Here is a 27,916-nt window from a genome sequence, read left to right as displayed (position 1 = left end):
AGTTCCGTTTTAAAATGTTGAATATAAGATTGTTGCAGAATACGTAGGTGATGATACCCACCAGGCACTTGGAAATACAGGATGGAAGCCTTGGGGAAACACTGGGGATGGAGTAGAATGTAAATTCCTTGAAGGCAAGGATTACTTCATTTTTATCTTCTCATTCCTGACCCCAGTTACAGGGAGGAGCACATAGTAAATGCTTAATCGATTCTTACTTAATTGAAATTACATATGAATTTCAGTCACCCGACAAAGATGATCAACAAGTACAAATTGTCTTGGTCTAGATTTGGAAAGGTTCAAGATACAAAGGCCCAGTATAAGGAAACATGGTGTACGCAAGACAGTAAAGCACGCCAGCTTTATTGAGGGGACATTTGGGCCATTGAGGGAAGTCAGGGAGCATGATGGAAACATCATCACTGGCTTGGACCTCGATGGTATTGGGAACCCTGGGGACCCTGAAAGGAATGGGGCACCCCCACCAGTAAAGTCTGGTGGGGTTTTGTAGGGTTCCTGTCTGACAAACAAGGAGCCTGGAGATAGTGCTGACTCATTGTAGGGTGGGGGTAAGACTGCTGGGACATTGGCAGTTAATTGGTATTCAGACTCTCCTCCTGCAGGAATGGGACTTTGGCCATTACCACTGGTCTTACTCTGACAGGGTAACTCAGATATTTTGAGATTCCCTGGGGCTTCTCCACTTAGCAGGGTAAGAAGGCTACTACCAGGGTCATTACACAAATGTAGCCAGAGAAGGGAAGGCAGCCAAGGACAGAACCATTGGGGGCACCCATGCACTGTTAACAGCTTCCCTCCCCATCTCATAGGGTGGTTATGAAGATAATATGAGAGCAGACATGATTTCACTATATAAATATGAGCAGTTATTAGTTTCTGAAGTTATCATTTTACACTAAGTGGTTAAACCAGCTAATTATATCTGAAGTGCCCCTTCATGTTTAAGAATCAGATATTGAACTGTAAACGTGTTTCATGATTGCTTTTAGTCAACCACAGCCAAAATACTAGAGAATTTCTTTTTAATTTTCCACTTGTGAAACAGTGACCCACACCAGCCAAACAATGTTCTCTATTAATATTACAGAAACTCCAAACCAAAACATGTGTCTTATCATTTCTTTCTTGAAATCTCATGAACTATTCAGCTCTTCAAGGGTGAGGCCATAATGCCCAATGCTAGATTAGGAGGCAGTATGGGACAGTGGAAGGAGCACTGAAATGAAGTCAGAGCACCTGGGTCCAACCCTACCTCTAATAATACCCCGGTGACCTTGGACAGGTCATACCTTCCCTGGGCCTCCATTTCCTCACACTGAAAATGAAAGAGTTCCACCAGATGGTCTCCAATATCCCTTCTAAGTTTAGATCTATGATCCTATAATGCTAGAAGATGGTGACCTTTAGAGAATAGATTGGGTTAAGTGAGCCATCAACTCAGTGACTTAACCTATAACAGTAAGCCTAAATACATGCTGCTTCTGAGTTCAGATTACCTGATGGCTGTGTTGCCATGATTAATGGTTTTAGTAACAAGAATAATTCTTTAGAACATCAAAGCTATGTGATTGATTATTTAATGTAGTTCTTCCAATGCTGTAGATCACAGCCCTTCCCTTTATACCTTTACTAAACTGTCTTCATAAGTTATTGTGGCTGAAAAAAAAATCCATCATCATCTAGTAGCCAATCTTCTGATGAGAAGCCATTCTGAATTGAATTAGCCTAGTCCCCAGATACTAAATACACCATCCACTGCTGAGCTCATACTCAAAGTCTTTCCCACTTTAGTGGGACCCACCTACCAGAAATTGGGTTCTCCTGGCATAGTTTTCAAGAACCCAAGGTTTTCTCCATGTCTCCACAATTAGATATCCTAGTGGGGCTTTAATGGAATAAAAGTCATTATGCCACTGTGAGTAGTATTTGGAATGAAGATTTCTTGAATTTAGTCCTCACCATGAAATACTGCAGACCAAAATCTTCCTGACCTAGAACCTTAAAGTACTATGGGACATGAACTTTGTCCCTGCAACTTTGTCCCTGTACCATAACTGTGACCAACTGCCATCTAATATTTTGCTGATCACTTCTGGTGATAGATAGCTCACCATCTCACAAAACATCCTTTCTATTTTTTTTCAGCTAGACCTATGATCTCTTTGGTGCAGGAAATTGCTGGTGAAGAAACTCCCTCTATCAATGCAGACCAGCAACTGCTCTGCAAATTATAAGCCTAGAGGCTGCCAGGTGGCACAATCAATAGAGTGCTGGACATGTAATTGGGAAAACCTGAGTTTAAATCCTGCCTCTGATACATACTAGCTGTGTGACCCTAGGCAAATCACCTAACCTTTCTCAAACTCAGTTTCCTCATCTGTAAAATGGGGATAATAATAGCCCCTATCTGAAAGGGCTGTGGTGAGATCAAGCAAGATAACTTATGTAAAGTGCTTTATAAACCTTAAAGTATTATATATTTTCTAGCTATCATTATTATCGTTATTGTTTTAATTGTTGTTCTTGTTATTAATAATTATTGAGTTGCTTTGGCACTTAGGAATTCAGAGACTTGTCCAGGGGTACTCAACCAATATAGGTAAGAGGCAAGATTTGAACCCAAATCTTCTTGGCTCCAAGGCAAGTTCTCTGTCATAATTCATAGAAACCTTGGCTGGAGCCTAATGCTGCCTTCCTCTAGCTTCTATCCAGTGGCCCTAGTTTCACCTTCTAGAGTCACACAGAATATTTCTAATCCCACTTTCATATGAGAGTGCTTCAGGTATCTGCAGATACCTATCTTGTCCCTCAAAAGCATCTTCTCTAGGCTAAACCTTCAGCATTACTTCTTCCCTTCCTCATATGACATGGTTTCCAACCTCCTCACCATCTTGCCATTTTGGTTTCTTTCCTTTGGATAACCCCAGAATGAAGCACAGTACCCCAAATGTGATCTCTAATTGTTCTGTGGGGATATCGCCTCTCTTCATCCAGACACTGTACTCTTATTAAAACAACAGAACAATGTGACCCATTCCATTGGATTGTGAGCTCCTTGAGGGCGGGGACCCTCTTTTGTCTTTCTATGTATCACCAGCTCTTAATATAGTGCCTGACGCTTAGTAGGCATTTAATCCATGCTTGTTGCCTGACTGACAGTTTGAAGTCAAACTCAAGTACTTCATCATTGTTAGGAGGTGACTCTGGATCCCAGAAATCTGCTACAGTGGAGCCAAAGCTCTTACACACCCTATTAAGATATGTGTACAACCCACTATCAGTGATGTATCTATCTCTCTCCCGAGGACCATGTAGGTGAATTTGAAGAAGTTATTATTAATCGGTTGGCCACCAAGTGACAAGTATTTTCAATCATAGCTCATGGAAATTGTTTGTTAAGGCATAGAGAGGCTTCAGTCTGTACTTGGAAGAAATAACCACACTGATATAGCCATGGATTCTTGAAGAAGCCAAGTGTTAAAGGCGAGACTGTTAGCTATTCAAGCAGCCCAGCTAAAGTATTGATCGTGAAGGGAGAAAACATAAACGTTCCAATCAAAACTCTTTGTTCTTGATACGAGCATTTATTCTCTCAGTATAGAAAGTATAGTTATCCCTTCCATATCAAGAGGGTTAGGAGTACAGAGCCCCCCATCATCTGGAAAATCCACATAAAATTTTTTGGCCCTCCCTTCATAAAAGAAAAGTCTAATTTTTTTTCTTTTTATTTTAGGGGGTGTTTACAGTACCTTATTGTAAATTTTGGGTTAAGTATTTGGCCATAGTCTCTGGGTCATGTGCTGGCCTTCGCAGGTCATCTGCGGCTTCCACAAAACTCTCCCAAAATTCCCATTTAATTTCTTATGTCAACCCCAACATATCAAAACAGTGATGGGAAAAGTTGCCATGTAGAAGGGATAGCTATGTTGTGAGGTCAAAAGAGAGGAGACTAAAATAGAATATGGAAAGGTGATGTTCAAGTGTAACATAAACAAACAACACCAGCCATTTCTGCCATCCTTCTGGGAAAAAAGAGCAGTGCATTCTCAATCTAACTCATGGCCCTTCCATCTGTGAGATCACAAGGGGTTAAGGCTACGAACAATTGGGCCACACCCCATTCATTTTACAGATGAAGAAACTGAGATCCACAAAAGTAAAATTGCTTGCGCAAGGTCTCACACAGCAGCAGAACCCAGACCAAGTGCCTGATTCCCCAATCCAAGGCTCACTCCATTACATCTCAGTCTCTCTTACATACAGAATACTGAATTTGCTGATGAGATGTTTCTGTCACTAGACTCCATCATCTTCTCACTGTCTCACTAGGGAGGCCCCTGGGGGTCCCTGGACATCTTCTGTTGTCCTGTTTCTTTTGTTTTCAACCACCCTCGATTAGCATAATCTGAGTTTATCATCTGGAACTAACTCCCAGTGGATGCTGCCTGCTTTCCTCTACTCTCAGCTGCAACCTAACTTCACTGCTGCTCAGTGCTGTTGTAAATTCAGACAGAATCTGGGCCAGCTGTTGCTGCCAAAGCAAGTGTCAGCTCTGTTGTTCCTACGTGCCTGGAAATCTCTTAATCCCTCCATGAGAAGAATAAATTTGGTTCCTCCTTCCTTCCTTGAGACCAGTTGGCCCCCAAGCAGAGAAACCATCTTGGATTCACATGCCTTGATGGGCAAGCCCATTGGTACTGAAATTGGTTATTTATTATCATTGTTCTTTGTCCTTATATCATCATTCAACATCATATTTGAAGTTGATATGTACAGAAATCAAAGATAGGTTAAGGGTTCATAACAGGATTAATGGTACTACTCTCAATAGAAACAAGGAAGCCAGGAGGTAGAATTGATTCGGAGACAGAATTGAGTTTGATTTTGTGTAAGGTGAGTTTTGAAGGATGGTAGGATGTCTGACTATAGTCATCCAGAAAACAATTGTAATTCTATGGAGACAGTTTGACAGTGGAAAGTGGGCTAACTCTGGAGCCTTGGGTTCTAATCCTGCCTCTGACACTCGGACCTTGGGTAAGTAACTTAATTTTCTTATTTCAGTTTTCTTATCTATAAAATGAGAGTATTTAACCATTTGGCCTCTGAAGTCCCTTCTGACTCTAGACCTATCATCCTGCTCAGTTATTTAACTTGTGGATTTTACGTGTAGAGAATTTTTAAATGCCAGGACGGTATCCCCTGTCTCTCAGCACACTCCCAGGAAGCCTTCTTAGACTTCCATCTGGTGTGTCCTTATAGGGTAAGTAAGGAAACTTCTATGACTAAAAAGGAAGTACTACCCTGAATGTCAGCAGCCTCTAAATAGGGTACTCAGAATGTTTGGCTGGCACGGTGCATGGAATTGAAAAACAATTGCACCACAATAGAATAGGCAGCTAGATGGTACATCAGATAAAGTGCTGGGCCTAAAGTCAGGAAGACCTGAGTTCAAACCTGGCCTCAGATACCTACCAATCTGTGGCCCTGGGCAAGTCTCTTAATCACCATTTACCTCAGTTTCCTCAGCTATAAAATGAGGATAACAGCACCTACCTCACAGGGTCGTTGTGAGAATCAAATGAGAAAATATTGGTTTAAAAAAGGTGCTTAGCATAGTCCTTGGCACATGGTAGGCACCATATAAATGGCTATTCCAGGGATGGGGAACCTGCAGCCTCGAGGCCACATGTGGCCCTCTAGGTCCTTGGGGGCTGCCTTTTATCTGAGCCCAAGTTTTACAGAACAAATCCCCTTAATAAAGGGATTTTACTGTAAAACTTGGGCTCAGTCAAAAGGCAGCCCCCAAGAACCTAGAGGGCCACGTGTGGTCTCAAGGGCGCGGGTTCTGCATCCCTGGTTCGCTTCCCCTTTCAATGGGGTAGAGAATTTTTACAAAGTTCCTAAAGGAGGATTCATCAGAAGGGATGCTAGTGATTTTGAACCAAGTCCACCATCATTCTGCAGCAGCAGTGACAGGGGAGCTGAATGTTGGGAGCACAAGAGGTGGGCTCAGGGAGGAGCCACGTAGGGGATAGAGGCTCTTCCATACCATATGCCAGCATGGTCTCCACAGCCATAAAGGATTCTTTTCTTCTTCCTCTTATCTGTTTTTGTGGTTCAATAGGTAATTGAACGGACTCAACTAGCCACTAAGAAGTCATGTTAGGCAAGTTATTTAACCTCTTTGTACCTCAGTTTCCTCATCTGTAAAAGGTGGTGGGGGGAGGAGGGAGAAGGTAGCTAGGTGGCACAGAGCACAGAGTGCTGGGCCTGGTGTCAGGAAGACTCATCTACATTAGTTAAACTCTGGCCTCAGACACTTGCTCTGTGACCTTAGGTAAGTCACTTAACCCTGTTTGCCTCAGTTTCTCCATCTGCAAAATGACCTGGAGAAGGAAATGGCAAACCACTGCAGTATCTTTGCCAAGGATACCCCAAATGGGGTCACAAAGAGTTAAAAATAACTGAGAAATGACTGAACAACAGCAAAAACAATAGGAAGGGATTGGGTTCAATAGCCTCTAAGGTCCCTCCCAGTTCTAAGCCTATGGTCCCAGCATTCTCTCTTTCTGCCCCCACCCCCTTGGAAAACTGACTCCTTAAGGTGACACTGGGTATGTCCCTCCAGAAATAAAAACAAAATTGGCACAAAGAACAAGGACATTAATGTGTCCAGGTGACTATGCCAATGATTAAAAATGTTCTGCCCCATTTTGGTAGAAGGAAAGAGGATTGTATCTGGAACAAAAGACTTACCTTTGAATAATGGCTGTGGCCCTCACTGTGACTTTGAGCAAATAACTTCTCTGGACCTCAGTTTCCTTATCTGAAAAATAACAATTTTAACTTCATACTTCACAAAGTTATTATGAGGAAAACACTTTTTAAACCTTTAAAAGCTACATAAATGTAAGTTGGCCAGACCTCTAATTTCACTAGTGTTGCAAATTCCTAGGGAGGAAACTCTCTCAGTGTCTCAATGCAGATCAACAATTGTTCTGCATATTATAGTCTCTGCTTTAAGAGTTGGCTGGGGGCACCAAACAGTTAAGTGATATCCTCTGGGTCATATAGCCAGTCTCTTATTCCAAGGCTGGCTCTCTATTCACTGTTCCATGCTGCTTAATAGAATGATGATGATGATGATGATGGTGGTGGTGGTGGTGATGGTGGTGGTGATGATGGTGGGAGTGATGATGATGATGGTGGTGGTGGTGGTAATGATGGGGGTGGTGATGATGATGGTGGTGGTGGTGGTGGTGATGATGGTGGGAGTGATGATGATGATGGTGGTGGTGGTGGTGGTGGTGATGATGATGGTGGTGGGAGTGATGATGATGATGGTAGTGGTGATGGTGGTAAAAGTGATGATGTTGATGATGATGGTGGTGGTGGCAGTGATGATGATGATGATGGTGTTGATGATCACATCATGGCAAGTTTAGAGAGCCAAACTGATTGAGATAGAAAATAGAGCCAGCCTTAGAATCAAGAAGACCTGGGTTCAAGCCCTATCTCTTATACTAGCTGTGGGACCCTGAATAAGCTTTCATGCCCCAGCCAACTCTCTAAAACTATAGGTTGCAGAAAAGGTGCCAGCCTGCATTGGTAGATGGAGTTTCCTCACCTGGGAGTTCCCTATCCCAGTGAAATCACAGATCCAGTCCCTATCTCTACCACTATTATTTTCAAATATTTTTGTTTATTGGCTACAGAGCTGGCCCTTGGAGATCAGCCCTCAGCATACTCTTTGGCCTGTACTTGAAACCTTTCCATCCCTGCCAGTGTTTTTGCTCCCTCATCCATGGCATTCAAGAACTCAGAGTCACCTCCACACCATGGTGATTAGGTTAGTGGAGGAGTGAGGGGATATTCGCTTTTATCTGGGATATATTCACTTAAGCAAAACCTAATCAGGAAGGAAAATGGCTTCTTGATGTCATCATTTACGGTATCCTGAAGACAAACACAAAATAACTTTTTGTGCTCTCTGCCCAGTACGAGCAGGAGCTGATGGGTGGGACAAGTCTGCAGATGCTGCTGATTGCAGTTCCGCAGAAGGGCATCCTCCATGGCAGGAGCAGGCAGATGACACAGTAGCTGGTAATTAGAGGGCTTGGTGATGACTTGATCAAAGCCAGGAGAGGGATAAAACTACAGTCTGAAAAACTTGTCAGGATCAGACAAGCCAAGAAAATGCTAAGTTACTGCAATGGGCATGACTTAGCTTACTACAAAATAAATTGGATTTGGAAACAATGGCCACTCTCAGGAGGGACACAGATGAGCTATGTTGATGGCATCTAATTGAGGAGTTCAGGTATTGGACACAGTGGCTGAGCACTAGCCAGCCCGTCCCAAGCCTACCTTTCCAGGGCCTCTGGCTTCGTTAGAATGATATCTTCACTTAAATAATTCCCACATAAATGACTGGGAAACTTGCTTAAATCTGAAACTCCCCAAAAGAGACAGAACTAAGGATAGATAAAATAGACCTAGTATGTAACATGATGGAGGTGGAAAAGGCCAGTTTTTAATTGGTTTTGTATAGATGCATATATTTTCATGCCTCCAAAATTCTGGGGTTTTATGGCATATAATTATTTCAGGACAAGTCAAATCATATATATTAGGATAGGAGGGAAAGAGGGACTAGGGATAAGGTAGTTAAAAAGTAAAAGAAGGCCATTGAAGTATTTTTAATTGTAGAAGAGAACAGAAGTTATATAACCTATATCTTGTTGCTGGCCATCTTGGAGAAGGAGAGAGAAAAATTTGGAACCTAAAATCTTTCAAAAAATGAATGTTGAAAATTGTATTTACATATAATGGGGAAAAATAAAATACCATTAATTAAAAAAAGAGGATGGAAGTAAGTAAAAAAAAAAGAATAGACAAGCAGGATGGCTTTGAAGGTATGTATTGAATTTATTATCTTTTTAAAAAGAAAAGCAAGTTGTGCATAATAGAGATTCACAGTTTCATATACAATCCCCTTTTTCTGTTCTACTATTCTCATGTTATTTAGTGTGCATTAAGTTCAGAATTTTTTTAAAAATCAGATCGTATGTGCCAACAAAGACTCAAAGTTTCCAGTGCATAGTAACATACAAAGGATGCAATTTTCAAATGCAAGAAGGGCCAGCCACAATTTTTAAACTTTGCCTAGCATTCTCAATGCCTTAGACTGATTTTGCTACCCAGGTCATAAAGAAAGTAACCCTCTGCATCTTAAGGGTCCTTGTTGTTCACTTTGACACTCAATAGAGACCTTGATGAGGGAAGAGAACCCCAGCCCTGATAATATCCATTGCTTTGACATGTCATAAAAGCTTAATAAAATGCTTGTTGACTGAGTTTGTATCATCCACATGATTGTACCCCTCTATTGATGCGGTATGTCCTGTCACAAAGCTTGACTCTAATGCTTCACTGAGGCCTGGATGTGACCCTGGGTTCTCAAAGACAGACTCTGGCAGATTATATCATTTTGGAAAGGCTTTAAGTATGATCCTAACAGACTGTGTTTGCTTTCTGAGGACCAGGCTAGCCAAGTACAGAAAGTCTAATCACAAAGAGACTAACCATTTGGTGATAAATTATTTGGCCATGAAACAGACTGGCCCTCAGTTTTGAGTGACCCCCTTCCACTTCTACAGTGACAGTGGCAAAAAGACAGAAGGAGGGGGCAAGGGTGATTTTTAAAAATCACATTATTTTTGGACAATTTATAAATATTAACTGCTGGAGCTCTAAATATGAAATCCTTCTGAGACCAACAAATACACATAGTACTTGGACAAAAGCAATTCATATTAATCTTGTAATTCTTCCTACAAATTAAGTGAGAAGACAAAAGAAATTTTGGCTAAATAGAAAGCTGGTTCTCAAGCTCTCTTTGGAGAAGCAGACAGAGATATTGGCCAAGTTGGTTTTTTCTTGGACTATAAGAGAACAGAAAAACATTACTTGATGGCATGCTTGGCCCATTGGCTTGCAATACTCATTGTGAGCATAAGCAAAAAAGACAACCATGATGATATTTGCAACTTATGCACCATCTGTTGCAAAAGATAGAGAAGTAGAAATATTCTATGAAGAACTTGACAAGAAACTCCAAACCAAAGTAAACCTATACTTTGATATTATTGATTTTAATGCAATGGTGGACACTGGTTAAGGTTTTATGAACAAGGAATCAAATGTTTATAGACTACTCAGAAGCCTCATGCCTTTATGACATGAATTCTTCCATGAAGAATAAAGTCAAAAGCACGGGACATGGTAAATACTGAACAACAGCACAAAGAATGGAAGTGATTATATCTGAATAAACAAAAAAAAATGAGTGGGATGGGAGAAGGAATCATATCAGAACTGTTGTCTGCTGTATTCAGACCATTAACTAGTTATGGCAAAAAGTCTAAATCAATATAAAATTAGAAGAAATGTTAAAAATGAGATGACACTAAAAAATTGCAGTAACTTCAGCCTGACCTATTCAAACAAGCCATTGATGCCAAAAATTAGGAAATAGAAAGAGGCAAAGATGTTAACCTTGATCATCAATATTTCTGGGGTGAAATTTATAATGTAAAACCATTGCTATAATGAGACCAAAAGAGCCTAGAAACCACCTTATCCAGTAAACATTTGAGAGAGATGGGATATGAAAGCAACACTAGAAAGGAATATGAATTCATTTACAAAATGCTGCAGAGGAAAATGACAAAAGATTGTGAGTGGTATTGCCTTTTAAAAGAATGAAAAGCAATGAAAGTAAAAACAAGTCTAGAGAAGGCTGTATCTGAGAGCCTAGTAAGCTATATTATCTCTAGAGAATTCACAGATGAAATCAGCAGGAAGTTAACAAATGGTCATAAAATGGAACAGATTGGTCAGTGTTGATGTTACAATATATATGAAAAAGAAACAGATGCTACCCTCAGTGAGCTTACATTCTACTGAGAAATCAATGTGCATATCTGTAGAAGGATTGTATCTTTATGCAGGTGCAAATGAAAGAGTTGAGGTATGACTTTGGCTTAGAAATGATAACACTCTTAAACCATCACATTCATCAACCTAGTGCTTTGTCTACCAGAGAAAAACTAAGAAACTGTCTCCCAAGGCAAATAGAGTCTTGGCTACACCTATAATTCATAAGCAATTATTTTCTCTCCCTTTTCCTAATCTAAGTATTTGAAGTGGGTAAATTTGGATTGCGTCAGCAGCAGAACGGTGTTAAGTAAAAGAACAAACATATTACAAGTAACATCATAATGCATAGGGTAGAGAGTACCTTTTTTTATGCAGCTATTCTAACTTTGTCCCTGTGTAAATTCCAAGTGGCTACCCACTGTTGCAGCCCTAATTTTCTACAGGGTGAAAGAAAGGGAGAGACAGAGGCATGTAGAGAGACAGAGAGATATGAGAGACAGAGAAAAGATGAAAGAAAAGGGATGAGGAGAGAAACAGAGAACAAAGTGGAGAGAGAAGAAGAAGAAGAAGAAGAAGAAGAAGAAGAAGAAGAAGAAGAAGAAGAAGAAGAAGAAGAAGAAGAGAAAAGGAGGGGAGAGAGAGAAAGGAAGAGGGGAGAGAGAAAGAAAAAGAGAGAGGGAAGGGTGACAGAGACAAAGACAGAGAGGTTGCCTCTTGGCATATTTGCTACTAATTGTTCTCAAGCCAGCCAATTTTGAATTTGGAGAGACAACAGATCCCCAGATCTGGCCTTTCTACCCCCACAGAACCACAAATTTAAAAAACCCTACTTACTTGTATTTGTATAATATATTGCAGTTTTCAAAGTACTTTAGTTACATTATCTCACTTGATGATAATTGTAGCAAACATTTATCTAGAGCATTAAGATTTACAAAGTACTTTACATCCATTATCTCATTTGGTCCTCATAACCACATGAGGAAACTTAATGGGATAGTATATGGTATAGTGGAATAGTTGGACTTGAAATCAGAAAAAGACTTGAGTTTAAATCTCACCTCCCACATTTTTGGTCATGTGATCCTAGGCAGGTCATGTAACTACCCAGAGCCTCAATTGCCTATGAAATCAGGTTAGTAACAGCAACTAGTTCTCAGGGTTGTGCTGAAGATTAAATGAAAGAATGTCTATAAGGTACTTTCCAAACCTTGAAGTGCTAGATGAGTTCGTTGTTGTTGTTGTTTGTTGTTGTTGTTGTTGTTGTTATGATGATGATGATGATGATGATGATGATGATGATGATGATGATGATGTAAATACATTGGGCAAGTATTACCACACCCATTTTACTGATGGAGAAGCTGTGGCTTAAAAAGTTTAAGTGTCTTCTCCTATGTCACACAGATGGTAAATGCCAGACCATTATATTTGGGGTTTAAAGTAGGAAAGGATCTTAACTGGAAGGGAATGTCTAATTCAGTGCTCTCATTTGACAAATGAGGAGATTGGAGCCCAGAAAGGGGAAGAGATTTATCCAAAGTCACATAGGTAGTAAATAACCTGGTTTGGATTCAAACCCAAGTTTTTCTATTCTTTTTTTTTTTAATTTGGTTAGGCAATGGGGTTAAGTGACTTGTCCAGGGTCACACCACTAGTAAGTGTTATGTGTCTGAGGCAGGATTTGAACTCAGGTCCTCCTGAATCCAGGGCTGGTGCTCTATCCACTGTGCCACTTTTTATTCTAATTCTAATACCCTTTTACGGTATATCCCATTTGACTCTCATAACAACTCTCCAGTGTGCAGGGGTTCTTAATCTATTTGTATGTGAACTTTAAAAAAATATTTTGATAAACATATTTCAATAGAATTAGTTTCCTTGGCAATCCTATGCATTTTATTTTATGCATTTGAAAGTATTATTCCAAGATGGAGTCCTTGGGGTTTTTACCAGGTGGCCAGAGGGCACTGTAACACAGGAACCTCTGCTGTAGGACTAGGAGAAAGAGGTATCACCTAGCTCCATTTTGCAGATGAAAAATCTGAGACATGAAAAAGTTACAACTTCCCTAATGTCACAGAGCTAGTTAGTAACAGAGCCGGGCCTAGCCCTGAATCTCTAACACATAGTCCAGAGCTCATGCATTGTGCCTCAGTGAATGCAACTGGTAATGTCTAGGAGAAAGGGATCATGGGATTATTGACATAGTTATGAGGGGACAGCATAGTACAGAGAACCTCAGAGCTAGAAAGGACATAGATTCCATCAAGTTTAATCCATTCATCTTGCAGATAAGAAAACTGAGGATCAGAGGTTAAATGATTTTGTCTAAGCTAGAATCACACAGCAACGTGTTAGTAGCCAACTATTCACACTGTGACATATGGCAGAGACTGACACAAAGCTAAACAGAAAGAGTCGGAGAGAAAAGAACAAAGAGGTGGGGGACAAGTGAGAAAGACACAAAGACAAGGGGGAGGAGGAGAAAGGAGGGGCTCGGAGGGGCTCAGGGAGGGGGGGAAACAAAAAAAATAGTGACCTAGAGAAGTTTTCCTTTTACAGAAAGAGAAAGCAGAAAAATCTCATTGAAAATTCCAAAGGACTCATGATGAAAAATGCTATCCACCTCCAGAGAAAGAACTGATGGGGTCTGAATGCAGATGGAAGCAAACTTTTTTTAACTTTCTTTATTATTCTTGGGTTTTTCAGTCTGCGTTTTCTTCTGCAACATGGCTAATATGGAAATGTTTTGCATGACTGCACATGTACAATCTATATCAGACTGCTTGCCCTTCTCAAGGAGGGGGAAGGGAAGGGAGGGAGGGAAAGAATGTAGAAGTCAAAAAAAATTGTTTAAATGTTTAAAATTTCTTGTTTCCAGGTAATAGAGAAAAAATATAAAATAAAAATCAAATGTTAAAAAAACATAGAAAAACCAAATATAAAATGACATTGAGCTTTCCTGGAGAAATAAATGATAGCAATAATAAGCCTGAGGTGATGATGTGGCAGCTAGAGGACAATGCAGTCTATTTCAATCTTGCATCTTCTGCTGCTCTTGCCACCTCTGGCATCACAGGTTATGTCCCTTTGAGAGCACTGGAGTGGATGAGAGACAGGCTTTCTGCATAGGAGGTGCTGTTCATTCATTCTCTCCTTCCTCACAGACTTGCGGGGGTGCATTGCATGACAGTGGCTGGATACTCCAAGGGCTATGGCTACCAAACTGGACAGAGCTTTTCAGGGGAATATGACCATGCCTGGAATGCTGTTTACCTGGAAGGAAGATGGCATCTATTGGACAGCACGTGGGGAAGTGGCCTGGTAGATCCTGCTACCACCAAATTCACCTTCATGTAGGTACCCTTCCTCATTCCCATTGAGTTTGGAGAAATGGGAGGAAAAGGAAGCAGGAAGCTCTCTGGGTCAAATAGAAATGGAGAGAGCTTCTTTCCCATTTGCACACTCCCACAAAAGCACACATTATAGATTATTGTCACAAGCTACCTTGCAGATGGGCACATCAAGGTGCCAGAGTTCTAGCAGTTCCCGTATAGGTTTACCAGAACCACACCCTACCCCTTAATTAAATTCTACAGTTTCCCCATCACTAACCTAAGAAAGCATTGGCCTATAGCAAAAATATTCAGAGTTTCCCACTTCCAGACCCCATAGTTCACCCCTCTGCCCTATACGTTTGCCCCAAACACAAGTTCTCATTTTTAAAAAAGTGAAATCAGAATAGCAAGGAGAAGCCAAGTTTCTTATATCTCTTTTGATTTATCTTAGGACTTAGGCATATAAGCACAGATTCCATATGGCTTACTAAAATCCAGAGACAATAACCCTGTGAAATCCAAAGTAGTTTCAGATAGGTGGATAAGGCATTGGTCTTAGAATCAGGAAGACTTGGGGCAGCTAGCTGGCATAATGGACAGAGCTCCAGCCTTGGAGTCAGGAGGACCTGAGTTCAAATGTGGCCTCAGACACATAACACTTACTAGCTGTGTGACCCTGGGCAAGTCACTTAACCCCAAATGCCTCACCAAAAAAGAAAAAAAAAAGAATCAGGAAGACTTGGGTTCAAATAATGCTTCATACATTCATCTTTCTGTGTGGTCAAGACATTTACTGTCACTTTGTCTCAGTTTACTAGTCTGTGAAATAATTTACTAGTCTGTGAAATAAGAGGAAAGAATGACCTCTAAGGTCCCTTCCACCTATAAATCTATGACCGTGTGGTGCTCTGTAGTCACAGTGTCTGCCTACATATGTAGCCTGCTTAAGTAGAGGATTAATGTTGCCCTGCTTTATACTGTCTGGGGTCATATCCCTGAAGCTATATAGTCATAGCCTTTCACTCAGGGGTGGAGGGAGACTCTGAGGACACTGGCTACAGAGAGATACTTGTGTTCACTCTAGTCTGTTGAGATGAGGAACAGTAAGAAAAATACTGTAAGAAACAACAAGCTTTCTAATCATGTGTATTTTTGAGGAAGACACATTCCACAGGGAAAGTAATGTCAGTAGAACTAACATGATCCATATACTACCATATATAGCCTTCTAACCCTCTTGCACTCAACCAAACACTAGCCCTTTTCTCCTGATACCACCCCCTCATTCCCAATGAAATTCCACTATCCTAGGTTACCTGAGTCCAGCCTAGTGGCCATGCATGTCCCAGTCCAAACAAAGACTTGCTAATACAGCAGCATACTCTTGTCACAGAAAATCAAAGTTCGCACTCCTTTGAAACAGATTTGTGACCCCTGCCATCAGGCTGGAGCAGCCAGGTGGCACACCGATAGAGCGCTGGGCCTGGAATCAGGAAGACCTGAGTAAAATCCAATCTTAGACTTTGACTAGCTATGTGACCCTGGCCAAGTCACTTAACCCTGTTTGCCTCAGTTTCCTCATCTGTAAAATGGGCAGAAGAAGGAAACAGTAAACCACTCCAGTTTGAAGAGTTGGACACTACCGAAATGACTGATCAACATCTGTGGGACCCAGTGAATTTCATAGCATACACCCAACATTAGAATCACAGAAGAACACAGCCACAGAACTGGAAGGGATCTCTGTGGTCACCCATTCCACCCTGTGGTTTCAGCAGGAATCCCCTCTGCAATATTCTCTACAGAGAAACATTGTGGAGGGGAGCTTCAAGCTCATTCCACTTTGAGGCAGCTTTAATTGGAAGGTTTTTTCCCCATGAATTAAGCCAAAATCTATGTCACTTTAACTCCCACCCATTACTTCTAGTTCTGCCCTCTGGGACCAATTAAAACAAGTCTAATAATCTCTGTTCTCTATGGCAGTCAAATAGTTTTAGGATCATAGATTCAGAGCTGGAAGGGAGCTTAGAAACCCTCTGGTCCAATCCCTTACTTTACAGATGAGGGAACTGAGGCCAACCAAGTTTACATGACTCGTCCAAAGTTAAACAGCCCGTCAGCGGCACAGCCAGGATTCTAACTCTGGTCTGCCCACTCCACTCAAACCCAGCACTCTCTCCATTGTGCCATGATACTTTCCTAATTAAAGGAAGTGATTGCATCCCTCTCTACCTCTATTCTACTCCAGGCTAACCATCCCCCATCCCTTTCACTCATCCTCAGCTGGGGCATTTTCCAGTGCCCTCACCATCCTGATCACCTTCCCCTGGACATGCGCCAGCTGTCGATGACCTTCCTAAAATGGGATATCCAGAACTCAGTGATACAGATATGATAAAACATAGCAAGCCTTTCCCCTCCATCATTCTGCTATTCCATCAATGCAGCCTAAGCTCAGCCTGGATTCTCTGGCATTTTTTTCCTGCTCTATCACATTGTTGACCCATATTAAGCATTAACACTCCCCCACCCCTTTTCACACATACAGTGGACTAACCATGTTTCCCCCTACCTCGTTCTTGTACCACTGGTATTTTGAATTCAAGTATAGAATTTTACATTTTTACCTATTACATTTCTTTTTATCAGAATCAGCCCATATTTCCAGTCTGTCGAGATCTCTTTGGATTGTAATTCTTCCATCTAACATGTTAACTATCTCTCCTGGTTTTGTATGAGCAACAAATTCAACAAACATCCCACCTATTGTTTCATCTTAGTCATCAATAAAAATGGTGAATGAAATAAGGGCAAAGACTGATCCCTGGGCCCCTCCCTGGGCCCTTTCTTCATCATGACATTGATCCATTGAGCATTGTTTTTTGTATCTAGATACTAAAGCAGTTCTAAATCCCCCTAACTATACTATCATCAAGTTCACACTGTCTGTCTTATCTATAAGAATATCATAAGAGCCCTTTGTAAAATTTCTTGCTCAAGTCCAGGTATATGTAAGGGATTTTCCAAATCTGCCATCTTAATCACTCTGTCAAAAAAGAATATAAGATTGCCCTGGTATTACTTGCCTGATGAGCCCATGCTAGCTCATAATAATCACTGTTTCCTTTTCTACATACTCACAAACTACCCCTTTAATAAATGGTGGTTCTAATTCTATTATTTTGCCAGAAATCAAAGTTAAGATCACTACGCCATAATTTGGAGAGTCTACCTTCTCCCCTTTTCAAAAGTCAGGACATTTGCCTTTCTCCAGTCCTACAGCTTCTCTCCCTTTCTTATAGATTTTTTTCCCCCAAGATCACTAACCTATTCATGAATTCTTTTATCACAGTGGGATGTAGTTAATCCAAACATGGTAGAATGAATTTATTAAGATGATCTGTTAGAACCTCCTCACTTATCTTCACTTTTGATTCTATTTTTGTCTTATACATTCCAGCCCAAAGACTATGACTTGTACATAATGTGACTAGAGACAGCACAAATCAGGATGGTCGATGAAAGTTTTCACTGGCTCCAGCTCAGTCTGTGGCATTGACTGAACTTTGTGCAGAGCTCTGTAATAAGTGCCACATTCAATCCCTCTCCCAATATCCCTATTACCATCATTCTTCCAGTCACCTATAGACTTATCTTCTGTATTTGTTTTCAGATGTATCATTTCTTGTTTTGTTTAGCCATTTCATGGGTTTGTGTCTGCTCATCAAGTATGAAAGCTCCTTGAAGGCAGACATGTCTCATCCATGTCTGAATTCTCCACATTAACTAGCAGAGATCTGGGGCTCTCCCATAAGGTCACATGAATTTCATCTCTCCCCTTTTGTTTCTGCAAAACTTCTTGGAACAAAAGTGGAATATTAGGCTAGAAGGCCATCGATATGCTAATGGACTAGAATAAAGCATATCTTTTCTTCATCAGATCCAATCTCAAAGGTCTCATTATTCACCCAGTGCACTGGCCCAGGGCAAGGAGCCTACATAATGATCTATAAGATGTGTTTCCAACTCTCATTCTTTTTTTTTTATTTGATAGGGGAAAAAAAAATCCCTCTGCTTTTAAAAATTGAAATCTTAACAAACCTGTCTCCTTCCCAATATATTATCCTTCAACCTCTAGTTTATAATTATGGTTATATAAATTGCTTGCCTTTATTAGAGTAAGAGGGCATTTTCCTCTCATCTCAGGGGTAAGAAAAAAGCTGTCTACCACTGCCTGTGGTCCCCATGAGCCAGTCTTTAATTGTCCTACAAGACAATTCTAAACAAGGATAACCCAGCATTGAACCAGCCTTCCAGTGTCTCCTGGGCTGCAGGATCATCAATTTGAACTCAAAGGGACTTAGAGGTCATCTAGTCCAAATCCCTTATTTATAGATTAGGAAATGTAAAAGCCCAGAGAAGTTAGGTAACTTTGTTGAGGTCACACTGGGATTGAACCAAGGTCCTCTGACTTCCACTTCAGCCCTGTCTGCTCAGCATCATGCTGCCTCCACTCCCCACAAATGATGGCGTGTCTGTGTGCGGTGTTGGCTTTCTTATTAATGTGGTGTCCTGAAAAGCCTGTGGGGATGAGACTCTGGTAATAAATATATTTTTTAGTGTGTCACTGCAAAGCTGAGTTAAATAGCCTCATAATGAAGCAGCTGAAGAGCAGTCTAGAGGGGGAACAAAAGTATTCTCCATTTCCATTCACTCCCTACCCCAACAGCACCACCCCCCTCCCTGGCCTGAACGTTTGCTGTCTGGCTTGAGTTTTGAGCTTTTGCTCTTTTTGCTCTTAAAAATAAAACTCCTAGCTAACCATTTGTCTAATGGATGCCCTAAGCATGATAAATCTGCAAATAAATGCAGGTCATATCCATCGCATCAAAGGAATGTCACATCAAAGACATGTGATGGAATACACATTATGACTTATGAAACAAGCTCTGCTGTGAAATTGGTGGACCCCAGCATAAGGATTTTAAAATTTGTTTTTTCCGGATTAGAATGGTTCCTGTGCCAGTCATGCCCCCATCCTGACGATAGTATAGTATGATGGAAAGAACAATGACTTTGGAGTCAGAGAACCTGGATTTAAATCTTAGCTCTGTTACTTAATGCCTGTGTGATCTTGTGCAAATCATGCCATGTTCCTGGGCCTCAGTTTCCTCATCTATAAAATAAGGGGTTTGAAGTAGCCAGCTTCTGAAGTTCCTTGTTGCTCCATTTTCACGATCCCATAATCTCCTATTGCAGAAAAGGCGGTTAACCCAAGAAAAGATAGTACTGTAAATATCCCCAAAGTGATCCCAGATGCTGATGGGAACATAGCATCTTTTTAGGCTGACCTTTGCGCAGGGCTGCCCTTCCTCCACACCATGCTGTCCCTGACTCTGTTTTTCCCTTTGCTGCAGATACAATGAATTCTATTTCCTCACCCACCCTGCCCTGTTCATCGAGGACCACTTCCCAGACAATAAGAACTGGCAACTGCTGAAACCTGTCCAGTCTCTGAGACAATTTGAGACCAATATGTACCATAAGAGTGAATTTTACAACAAGGGGATGCTGTCAGCCCATCCAGAGACATCAGTCATCAAAACAGGTAAAAGAAGGCTCTGGGCCAGGTGAACAAACAGTGGTTCTCCAGTACAGAATATTTTCTCTCTCTAAGGAGCCTGTTTTAATCATGTATGTCAGTTGTTCCTCCACAGGTTAAGACAGTTTCTTCTCCACAAGGGCCTCAGAGTGTAGAAATTTAGGTTAGATAGCAAGACTTTCTAAATTACTGTCATGATATGTGAAAAAACAGAGCTCTCTGGGTCAGTCAGCAGTACTTACTACATATACATCACATGGAAAACATTGCCCTGAGCACTAAGATTCTTCGATGGGTCATATCCCCATCAGTCTAGAGATAGGAGACATGATACTTTTGAGTCAACCCATTTACTTGGCCAACATTTATTGAGCACGTGCTGTCTGCTAGTTGCTGTAATAATAGAGACAATAATAGATTGAGGCACATATGGTCCCTGAATTTAAGGAGTTTATAACTGGCTACCAGGGACAGCTAGGTGGTACAGTAGATAGAGCCTGGAGTCAGGAAGACCTGAGTTCAGATCCATCCTCAGACACTCGCTGTGTGACCCTGGGCAAGTCACTTAACCCTGTTTGTCTCAGTTTTTTCACCTGGAGAAGGAAATGGCAAACCACTCCAGTATCTCTGCCAAGAAAACCCCAAATGGGGTCATGAAGAGTCAGACATGACTGTAGTGACTGAACAGCAGCAACAAATCAAGTATAAGGATACAATTAACTATAAATCAAATAAAAAATATGGCAAGGGCATAAAGGTCATTCACAATGCCATGAGCAGGGAAGGTCTGGTAGGGAGATCAAGACATGTTTCATGAAGATTTATTGATATGGAAAGGATTTCAGTAGCAGAGATAGAAGGAGGAGAACAATGCAGATAGAACACCATGCACAAAGGCATGGAAATGAGGAAGCTTCAAAAATATTTGGGAAACATCAAGGAATCTGGACTAAATTCGGTAGGTAGAGTGGAGCTTCTGAAGGTTTTGATTGGGACGTGACATGCTTAGAGTGCTTAGAATAGAGTGGAGAGAGGAGAGATTAGGGGCAGTCAAATAACTCAGTGAAAGAGTTGTTAGCAATAGGAGAGGCAAGGAATAATGTGGCTTCAAAAAGGGCTTATGAATGGAGGAGGGGAGAGACGGGTGCTAGAGGTGCTGGGAAGGTGGTCTTTGTATTCCCGTTGCTGCTTCTCTGAGAGCTAGGGAGTTTAGGTCATCAGATTCTCTTGGCCAACATGGAAAACAAGTCATAGTAGAAATGTATGATCTAATTACAGCACACAACAGAAAGGACAGACATAGATCTTAGATCTCCAGAATAACAATATTGCATGTGTAGAATGACTTCCAACTTACAGGCTAAAGAGTATAGTATGTATTTTATCATATAGGGAATAGGGAGCCATTGAGGGTTTTTGAGCAGGGAAATTAAATGATGGCATGATGTTATATGGATTAATTTGGCAGTTCTACAAAGGATTGTTCAGAGAGAAAAGGTATCAAGGGCAGGCAGATCATCTAAGAGACAGTCTTCCAGGTAAGGGATGATGAGGACTCAAACAAGAATGGTGGCGATGGAGGTATGTTTGGAGAGACCCAGGGAATGAATGTCAGAGATATTAGGTAGATAGATTAGGTAGGTAGATAGGTAAGTAGATTGCTAGAATTTGGCAATTAGTGGTTAAGGAGAGGAAGGAATCAGACATGACTGAGGTTTAAAGCCTGAGTGACTTGGGGGATTCTGTTGCCATCAGCAGAAATAAGAAAGTTGAAGAGAAGGACAAGTTTTGGATAAAAGATGAATTCCCTTTTTAAATATGCTGAGTTTGAGATGCTAGTGAGGTATTCAGGTAAAGATGCCTCGCAGAGAATTCTAAAAGTGAGACTGAAGCTCAGAGGACAGACAGAGACTGGAAATGTAGATTTTCAACTCATCTGCATAGACTGTGATGGCTTTAGGCAGAACTGCACCTAATTAGTCCTAGACAGATGGATATATTTCTTATACTTAACTATTCTTTTTCGTAACTTTTCTCAATAAGCCTGAGAATTTTTTTCCTTATGTCTAACCTAAATCCACATATCTACACTTATGGCCAGTTTTTCCCTGTTCTACTCTTAGTGGTGATGGACAATATCTGATCCCCACACAGTTATCTTTTGTTATCTTTTGTCTACTTGATGACTATTAATAAAAATAATTAGCATTATACAGTATGTGGTTTTACATTATGTAAGTTTACAAAGTACTTTACAAATATCCCTTTTATCCTTATGACAACTCTGGGAGGTAGATACTATTATTATCCTCATTTTACAGATAAGGAAGCTGAAGCAGAGGTTAAGTGACTTGCCCAGGTTCCTACAGCCAGGAAGTGATTGAGGCAGGATTTGAATTCAGGTCTTCCTGATAACAAGTCCAGTGCTCTAGCCACTGCAGCACCTAGCTGTCTCCTGCTAAGCTCAAGTGCTACCTCCAACATGAGTCTTTTCCTCATCCTCCCCAGCTGCTAGTACCTCCCTGCTAAACTATATTTGTTTGTGTATATATACTTATATGTGTTTATCTCCCCACCCCTTCCACTTTCTAGATAGAAGGTAAATTTCCTGAAGGTAGAGACTGTTTCATTTTGTAGCCCTAGCACCTAGCAAATTACTTGGTATACAGTAAGCAATTAATAAATGTTTGCTTAATGGGTTATATTACAACCCTGAATCCAAAAAGGGCCTCTTTTTGCCAGAATTATGACATTATTTGAAATCAAAGGTATAGAAGTGATATATACATACATACATGTATGAGCCTACTTGTTGGCCTTGTCTGCTAATGGAGGGGATTCCATATCAATAACAGAGCAATGAAATCCAAGTTCAGACATAGAAAGAGACAGTAGAGAGAATTCAGGAAATGACCTTTCCACCTAATGCAATCCATATCTAAGGTAGGAATCCTCTAAATAATTATATACAAATGGCTGTCCAGCTTCTGTTGGAAGACCTCCAAATGTCTAGCTCCTAGAGAAGTAGCAATGGGAATACAAAGACTACCTTCACAGCATCTCTTGCACCCATCCATCTCTTTCTTACTACTTCCACAGCCCTTTTCCAGTCCCTGTTACTCCTTGCCTATATAGACTCCTGCAACAACTCCTTAACCCGACTCCCTGTCCCAATCTTTCCTCTTTCCATTCTATCCCTTTCACTTTAAGCAATTCTAATTGTTAGGAAGCAATGTTTGTTTGCTTGCTTTTTAACGAAGCTGAAATTGGTGCTTCTCTACAATGGGTATTGGTTCCAGGGTTGCCCATCATAAGTGGCAATCTCCCTTTTGCAAAAGTTCCCTTCTGATATTTCATAATGAAATTTATGTGTTCTCCATAGCCACACCAATGAAACACCCTCTAAAGAAGTCTCCACCATACTAGAAAGGTTCTCAATTTGGACCTACTTAGATTCTAGATTTCGACATGGAAGGAGCTTTAGACATTATGAAGTCCAAGAGTTATTAACATGGAAGCCCATGATAAAAAAAAATACTTAACTATATTTTAATCTAATTGGTTTCCTTCATAATCTTATATATTTAATGCATTTTACAATCTGAGAAAAAGTCCATAGGCTTCACCAGACTGCCAGAGGGACCTATGAAACAAAAAAAGGGTTAAGAACCTCTGATCTAGAACCCTAATTTTACAACAGAGAGGCTGACTCACCCAAAGCCAACAGCATGTTGCACTTCACTTAGAGAAAACAGACCTTGGTTTGACACCTGGCTACCATTGTAACTCACTGTATGCCTACGCAAATCACTTCACTGCCTCAGTTTCTTTATCTATAAAATGGGAATAAAAAAATCTACACTCTACCTCACAGAGCATGTCATTTATAAGTTGTAAGACATATAAATACAAACCATTATTGTTACATATAATAACATTATGTAAATACAAGAGACAGTGTAGGGACTTAGGATCTAGGCCTCCTGCCTCCTGAGTCCGGTGTTTCTACAACACCAAGACCACATAACCACAACCATCTGTGTATCACTCAGAAAATCCAACTCATCACCCTGACCCTGCTAACAGAGTCTCTGAGGTCGAAGTGTAAATGTTTCATGCTTGAAGAGCAGAAGGTCCTGAGTCCCACCTCTCATGCCCAGTAACTGGCAACTGTGAATTGTTTGTAGCACCCAGATTTGTTCCGAATGACCTGCCCTTTTTAGCTGGTGTTAGTTTCTTTAAACAGGTTGTGCTGCTCTCACTTACTTTTTAAAAAGCTATAAATATCTGACAACTCCAGCTGCTAAAATAACAGGGTAAGAGTGCTTGCTTTTGCATTGCCAGATCAGAGGTAGAGAGCCTTTTTTTCTATTGAGAACTATTGACACTCGGGAGAAAAAAAAATCAATCAAGGATCACATAGACATAAAAAGCAATTTGGTTTAATTAGAGTTTGTCTGTAGAACCTCTGAGTTAAAAAAGTTGGAAAGGGTACTTGATTAGGAGTCACAGAACCCGGTTCAAATCCTGGTTCTACTACCCACTAGCTATTTGACTTCAAGGAAGTCACTTAATGTCTTTCAGCCTCAGTTTCCTAATCTGTATATTGAGGAAATTGTACTAGATTATCTCCAAGGTTCTTTTCAGTTGTTTTTCAGCCATGTCTTACCCTTCATGATCCCATTTGGGGTTTTCTTGGCAAAGATAGCGGAGTGGTTTGCCGTTTCTTTCTTCAGTTCATTTGACAGAGGAGGAAACTGAGGCAAACAGGGTTAAGTGACTCGCCCAAGGTCACACAGCTAGTAAGTGTCTGAAGCCAGATTTGAACTCAAGTTTTTAGCCCAGTGTTCTATCCACTAGATAGCTTCCCAAGATTCTTGCCAGTTTAAAATCTTATTTGGTCTGTGGTCCTGATTATGAATTCCTTTATGACATTTCAGTGATGGCTTATAGCTCTAAAGGAGGGATTTTTCACCATTTTCCATATCATAGGCCCTCTCTGGCCATCTGGCAAAGTCTATTGACCCCTCTTCAAAATAATATTTTTAAATACATAAAATAAAATACATAGCATTATATAGGAAACTGATTATGTTGAATAGTTATCTATATATTTTTTTAAATTTAGTATTATTTATCATTTTATATATTTTTTTATTTTTTTATTTATTCATTTATTCATTCATTCATTCATTCATTTATTTAATTATTTATTTTATTTATTTATTTTATTTAGATATTTAGATTAAGAACTCCTGAAGGACTCCAGAAGCTATGTAGTGCAGCCCTCCATTTTACAAGCTGGAAACTGAGACCCATGAAGGCTGTGAATTATCCACGGACACACAGACAATACGTATCAGGGCTAGAATTCAAATCCAGGTCACCCACCTACAGAGCTAGAGCCTTTTTTATTGTATCATAGAGAATACATTGCTTCCTTAGGCAGTTCTGTCTGCTTTTCCAAAGCTCTAATTAAGAATGGTTTCCTCATTTGGAGCTGAAATTTCTTTGTTTGCGAATTATACCCACTTTTCCCAATTCTCCCTATGGGATGAAGAAAAACAAGAATGACCCTTCTTTCTCATGATAGCCTTGCAAATAATTGAAAACAACTATTGCATCCCCTCTAGTTTTCTCAGATACTCACAATCTTATAACTAGCATTTACATAGCACTTTAAAGATTGCAAAGCACTTTACACATATTATTTCATTTGATACTCAAAACAATTCTAGGAAATTGGGTGCTATTATTATCCCCATTTTACATATGAGGAAACTGAGGCAGATAGAGGTTAAATGATATTGTTCTTTCTGCAGTCACATAGCTAGTACATTTCTTAGACCTTCCTGCCTCCAGGTCCAGCACTGTATCTACTGTCCCACTTAGCTACCCACTGACTTAATTACCTCTTGACATAAGCAGGGCAAGTATTATTATCCATTTTTAAGCAGATGAAAAATCAGTCACAGAATCCCAGAATTGAAGGAGGCCTCTGGTATAACCCATACCTAAAGCATTAATTCCCCTATTCTATCCCCTTAACAAGTGGTTATTCACCTTCGATTTGAAAACCTCCATCCACTGAAGAAGCATCTTCTATTTTGAGACTGCTTCAAATGTTAGGAACTTTATCCCTTTATGCAAATGTAGAAGGACCATGATTTCTTCCAGGTAAGGAATTCCTGGGTGAATAATCTTCTTCCACCAAAATTTTACATGAGTCAGTAGTTAAGTTTTAGGGAAGAATTCTGGCCTAAAGCCTAAAGATGCCCCCAAGGTCACATAGCTACTAAGTGTCAGAAGCAGGATTTGAATCCAAGTCTTTCTAACTCTAACCCCAGTACTCTGCCTACTGTGTGCCATGCTACTTCTTTTCCTTAGAGAAAATTGAAATCTTCCTCCCAGTAACTTCAAACTTCTTTTTCCTCCACAAGCAGTCTCAGTTGTACCCTTTTGTAGGGGAGTTAGGGGAGAGGGAAGGAGAGAAACAGAACAAGTTTAACCCCCCCCCTTCCCCAACACAAGAGCACTGACTTTGGAATCAGAGGTCTTAAGGTCAAATCTTGACTACACCACTTATTACCTTGTGTCCTTGGGGAAGTAATTTACCCTCACTGGGTCTCAGTAGCCTCATCTTTAAAATATGGGTTGGTTAGGGCAGCTAGGTGGCTCAGTGGATAGAGCATCAGCCCTGGAGTCAGGAGGACCTGAGTTCAAATGTGACCTCAGACACCTAACACTCACTAGCTGTGTGACTCTGGGCAAGTCACTTAACCCCAATTGCCTCACCAAAAAAAAAAGATATACATCAGTGGAGTAGATCCAATGATTCCCTCCACCCTGTCTCCCAATTCTTTTATTCTCCTTGCTAAAACATCCCTTTTTCCCTCCTCTGGACACACTAGTTTTTCAATCTCTTGCTCAAAATGTAATATAGCACCTCAAAAATAGGAGGCACATAGGCATTGTTAGTTGTGCTGACCTGAATAGAACAGAGTACCCAAGATTTGTTTTGGCCCAGGGAAATTGCAACAGCCCTGTGACTGCCATCCATCCTGCTTTTTGAGAAGGAAGCAAATAATTCCAAGGCTAAATTCACCTGAGTCTTTATGGACAAAGGAACAAACCTTTATGCAAAATAATAATTATTATTATAATTATCAATTGCATATTATTATCAATGAGGAGTTGGAGTAAGGGTAGGAAGAAAAAGAAAGAAATGAAGAAGGGGAAAGAAAAACAACAGGCATACAAACTGAGAGAAGACAGACTGATAAAGAGGGAAAGGTAGAGAGACAGAGTGAGAGAAATAAAGAGAAGTCTAAGGGACCAGTAAAAAGGCAGAAAGGGGTAGAGAGACAGAGGGAGTGTGGGGGGGAAAAAAAGATTGGTGCTTACATGAGGGAGGGGAGGAGGAATCATTTGATTTTGCTCTGTCCATCAAACTGTACACCTTGCAGTTCTTGTGTGTTTCAAATGCTTATTAGCTGTTTAACTGCTGTTCATTACTCTTTCACCCAGAAAGTTAAGTCAAGTGCCAGAGTCCCCACTCTGCCAACCATCCTCACTCCTGGTTCTACACTACTGTTTCCACAGAAATACTTATTAAGTGCTTACCATTGTAAACCATACTATTTCAAATGAACTCTATCTTTCCTTTTCTCATCCCTCCTACCCTCAAAAAAGGAAAGATCTCTTTGGTTTTGTTGTTATTATTGTTTTCCCTTCTGTGGCTTGTAGTTCTGTAATTCTACTCCACAAGAAGAATCATAGACTATTCCCACATCAGTGCTAGAAAGACTCAAGAAGTCATCTGGCCCACTCTCTTCATTTTGCTTTTTTTTTTTTTTGGCTAGGCAATAGGGGTAAGTGACTTGCCCAGGGTCACACAGCTAGTAAGTGTCGAGTGTCTGAGGCCGGATTTGAACTCATGTCCCCTGACCTTAGGGCCAGTGCTCTATCCACTGGGCCACCTAGCTGTCCCATTTTACTCACTTTAAAA

The 27,916-nt window shown here is 40.6% G+C and overlaps 1 protein-coding gene across 1 annotated transcript in view; it reads left to right on the top strand.

Moving 5' to 3' along the window:
• KY (kyphoscoliosis peptidase) overlaps positions 1-27,916 on the top strand; it is a 106,707-nt gene that overhangs the window by 67,365 nt on the left and 11,426 nt on the right. Inside the window, exons 9-10 of the mRNA XM_020986092.2 lie at positions 14,136-14,324; positions 19,724-19,914. Of these exons, the coding sequence (XP_020841751.1) occupies positions 14,136-14,324; positions 19,724-19,914 (380 nt within the window). The remainder of the gene's footprint in view (positions 1-14,135; positions 14,325-19,723; positions 19,915-27,916) is intronic.

Source organism: Phascolarctos cinereus, unplaced genomic scaffold (genome assembly GCF_003287225.1).
Source record: "Phascolarctos cinereus isolate Bilbo 61053 unplaced genomic scaffold, phaCin_HiC Scaffold_726;HRSCAF=1367, whole genome shotgun sequence".
NCBI classification, from domain to species: Eukaryota; Metazoa; Chordata; class Mammalia; order Diprotodontia; family Phascolarctidae; genus Phascolarctos; species Phascolarctos cinereus.
This window is presented reverse-complemented; position numbering and strand designations above follow the sequence as displayed.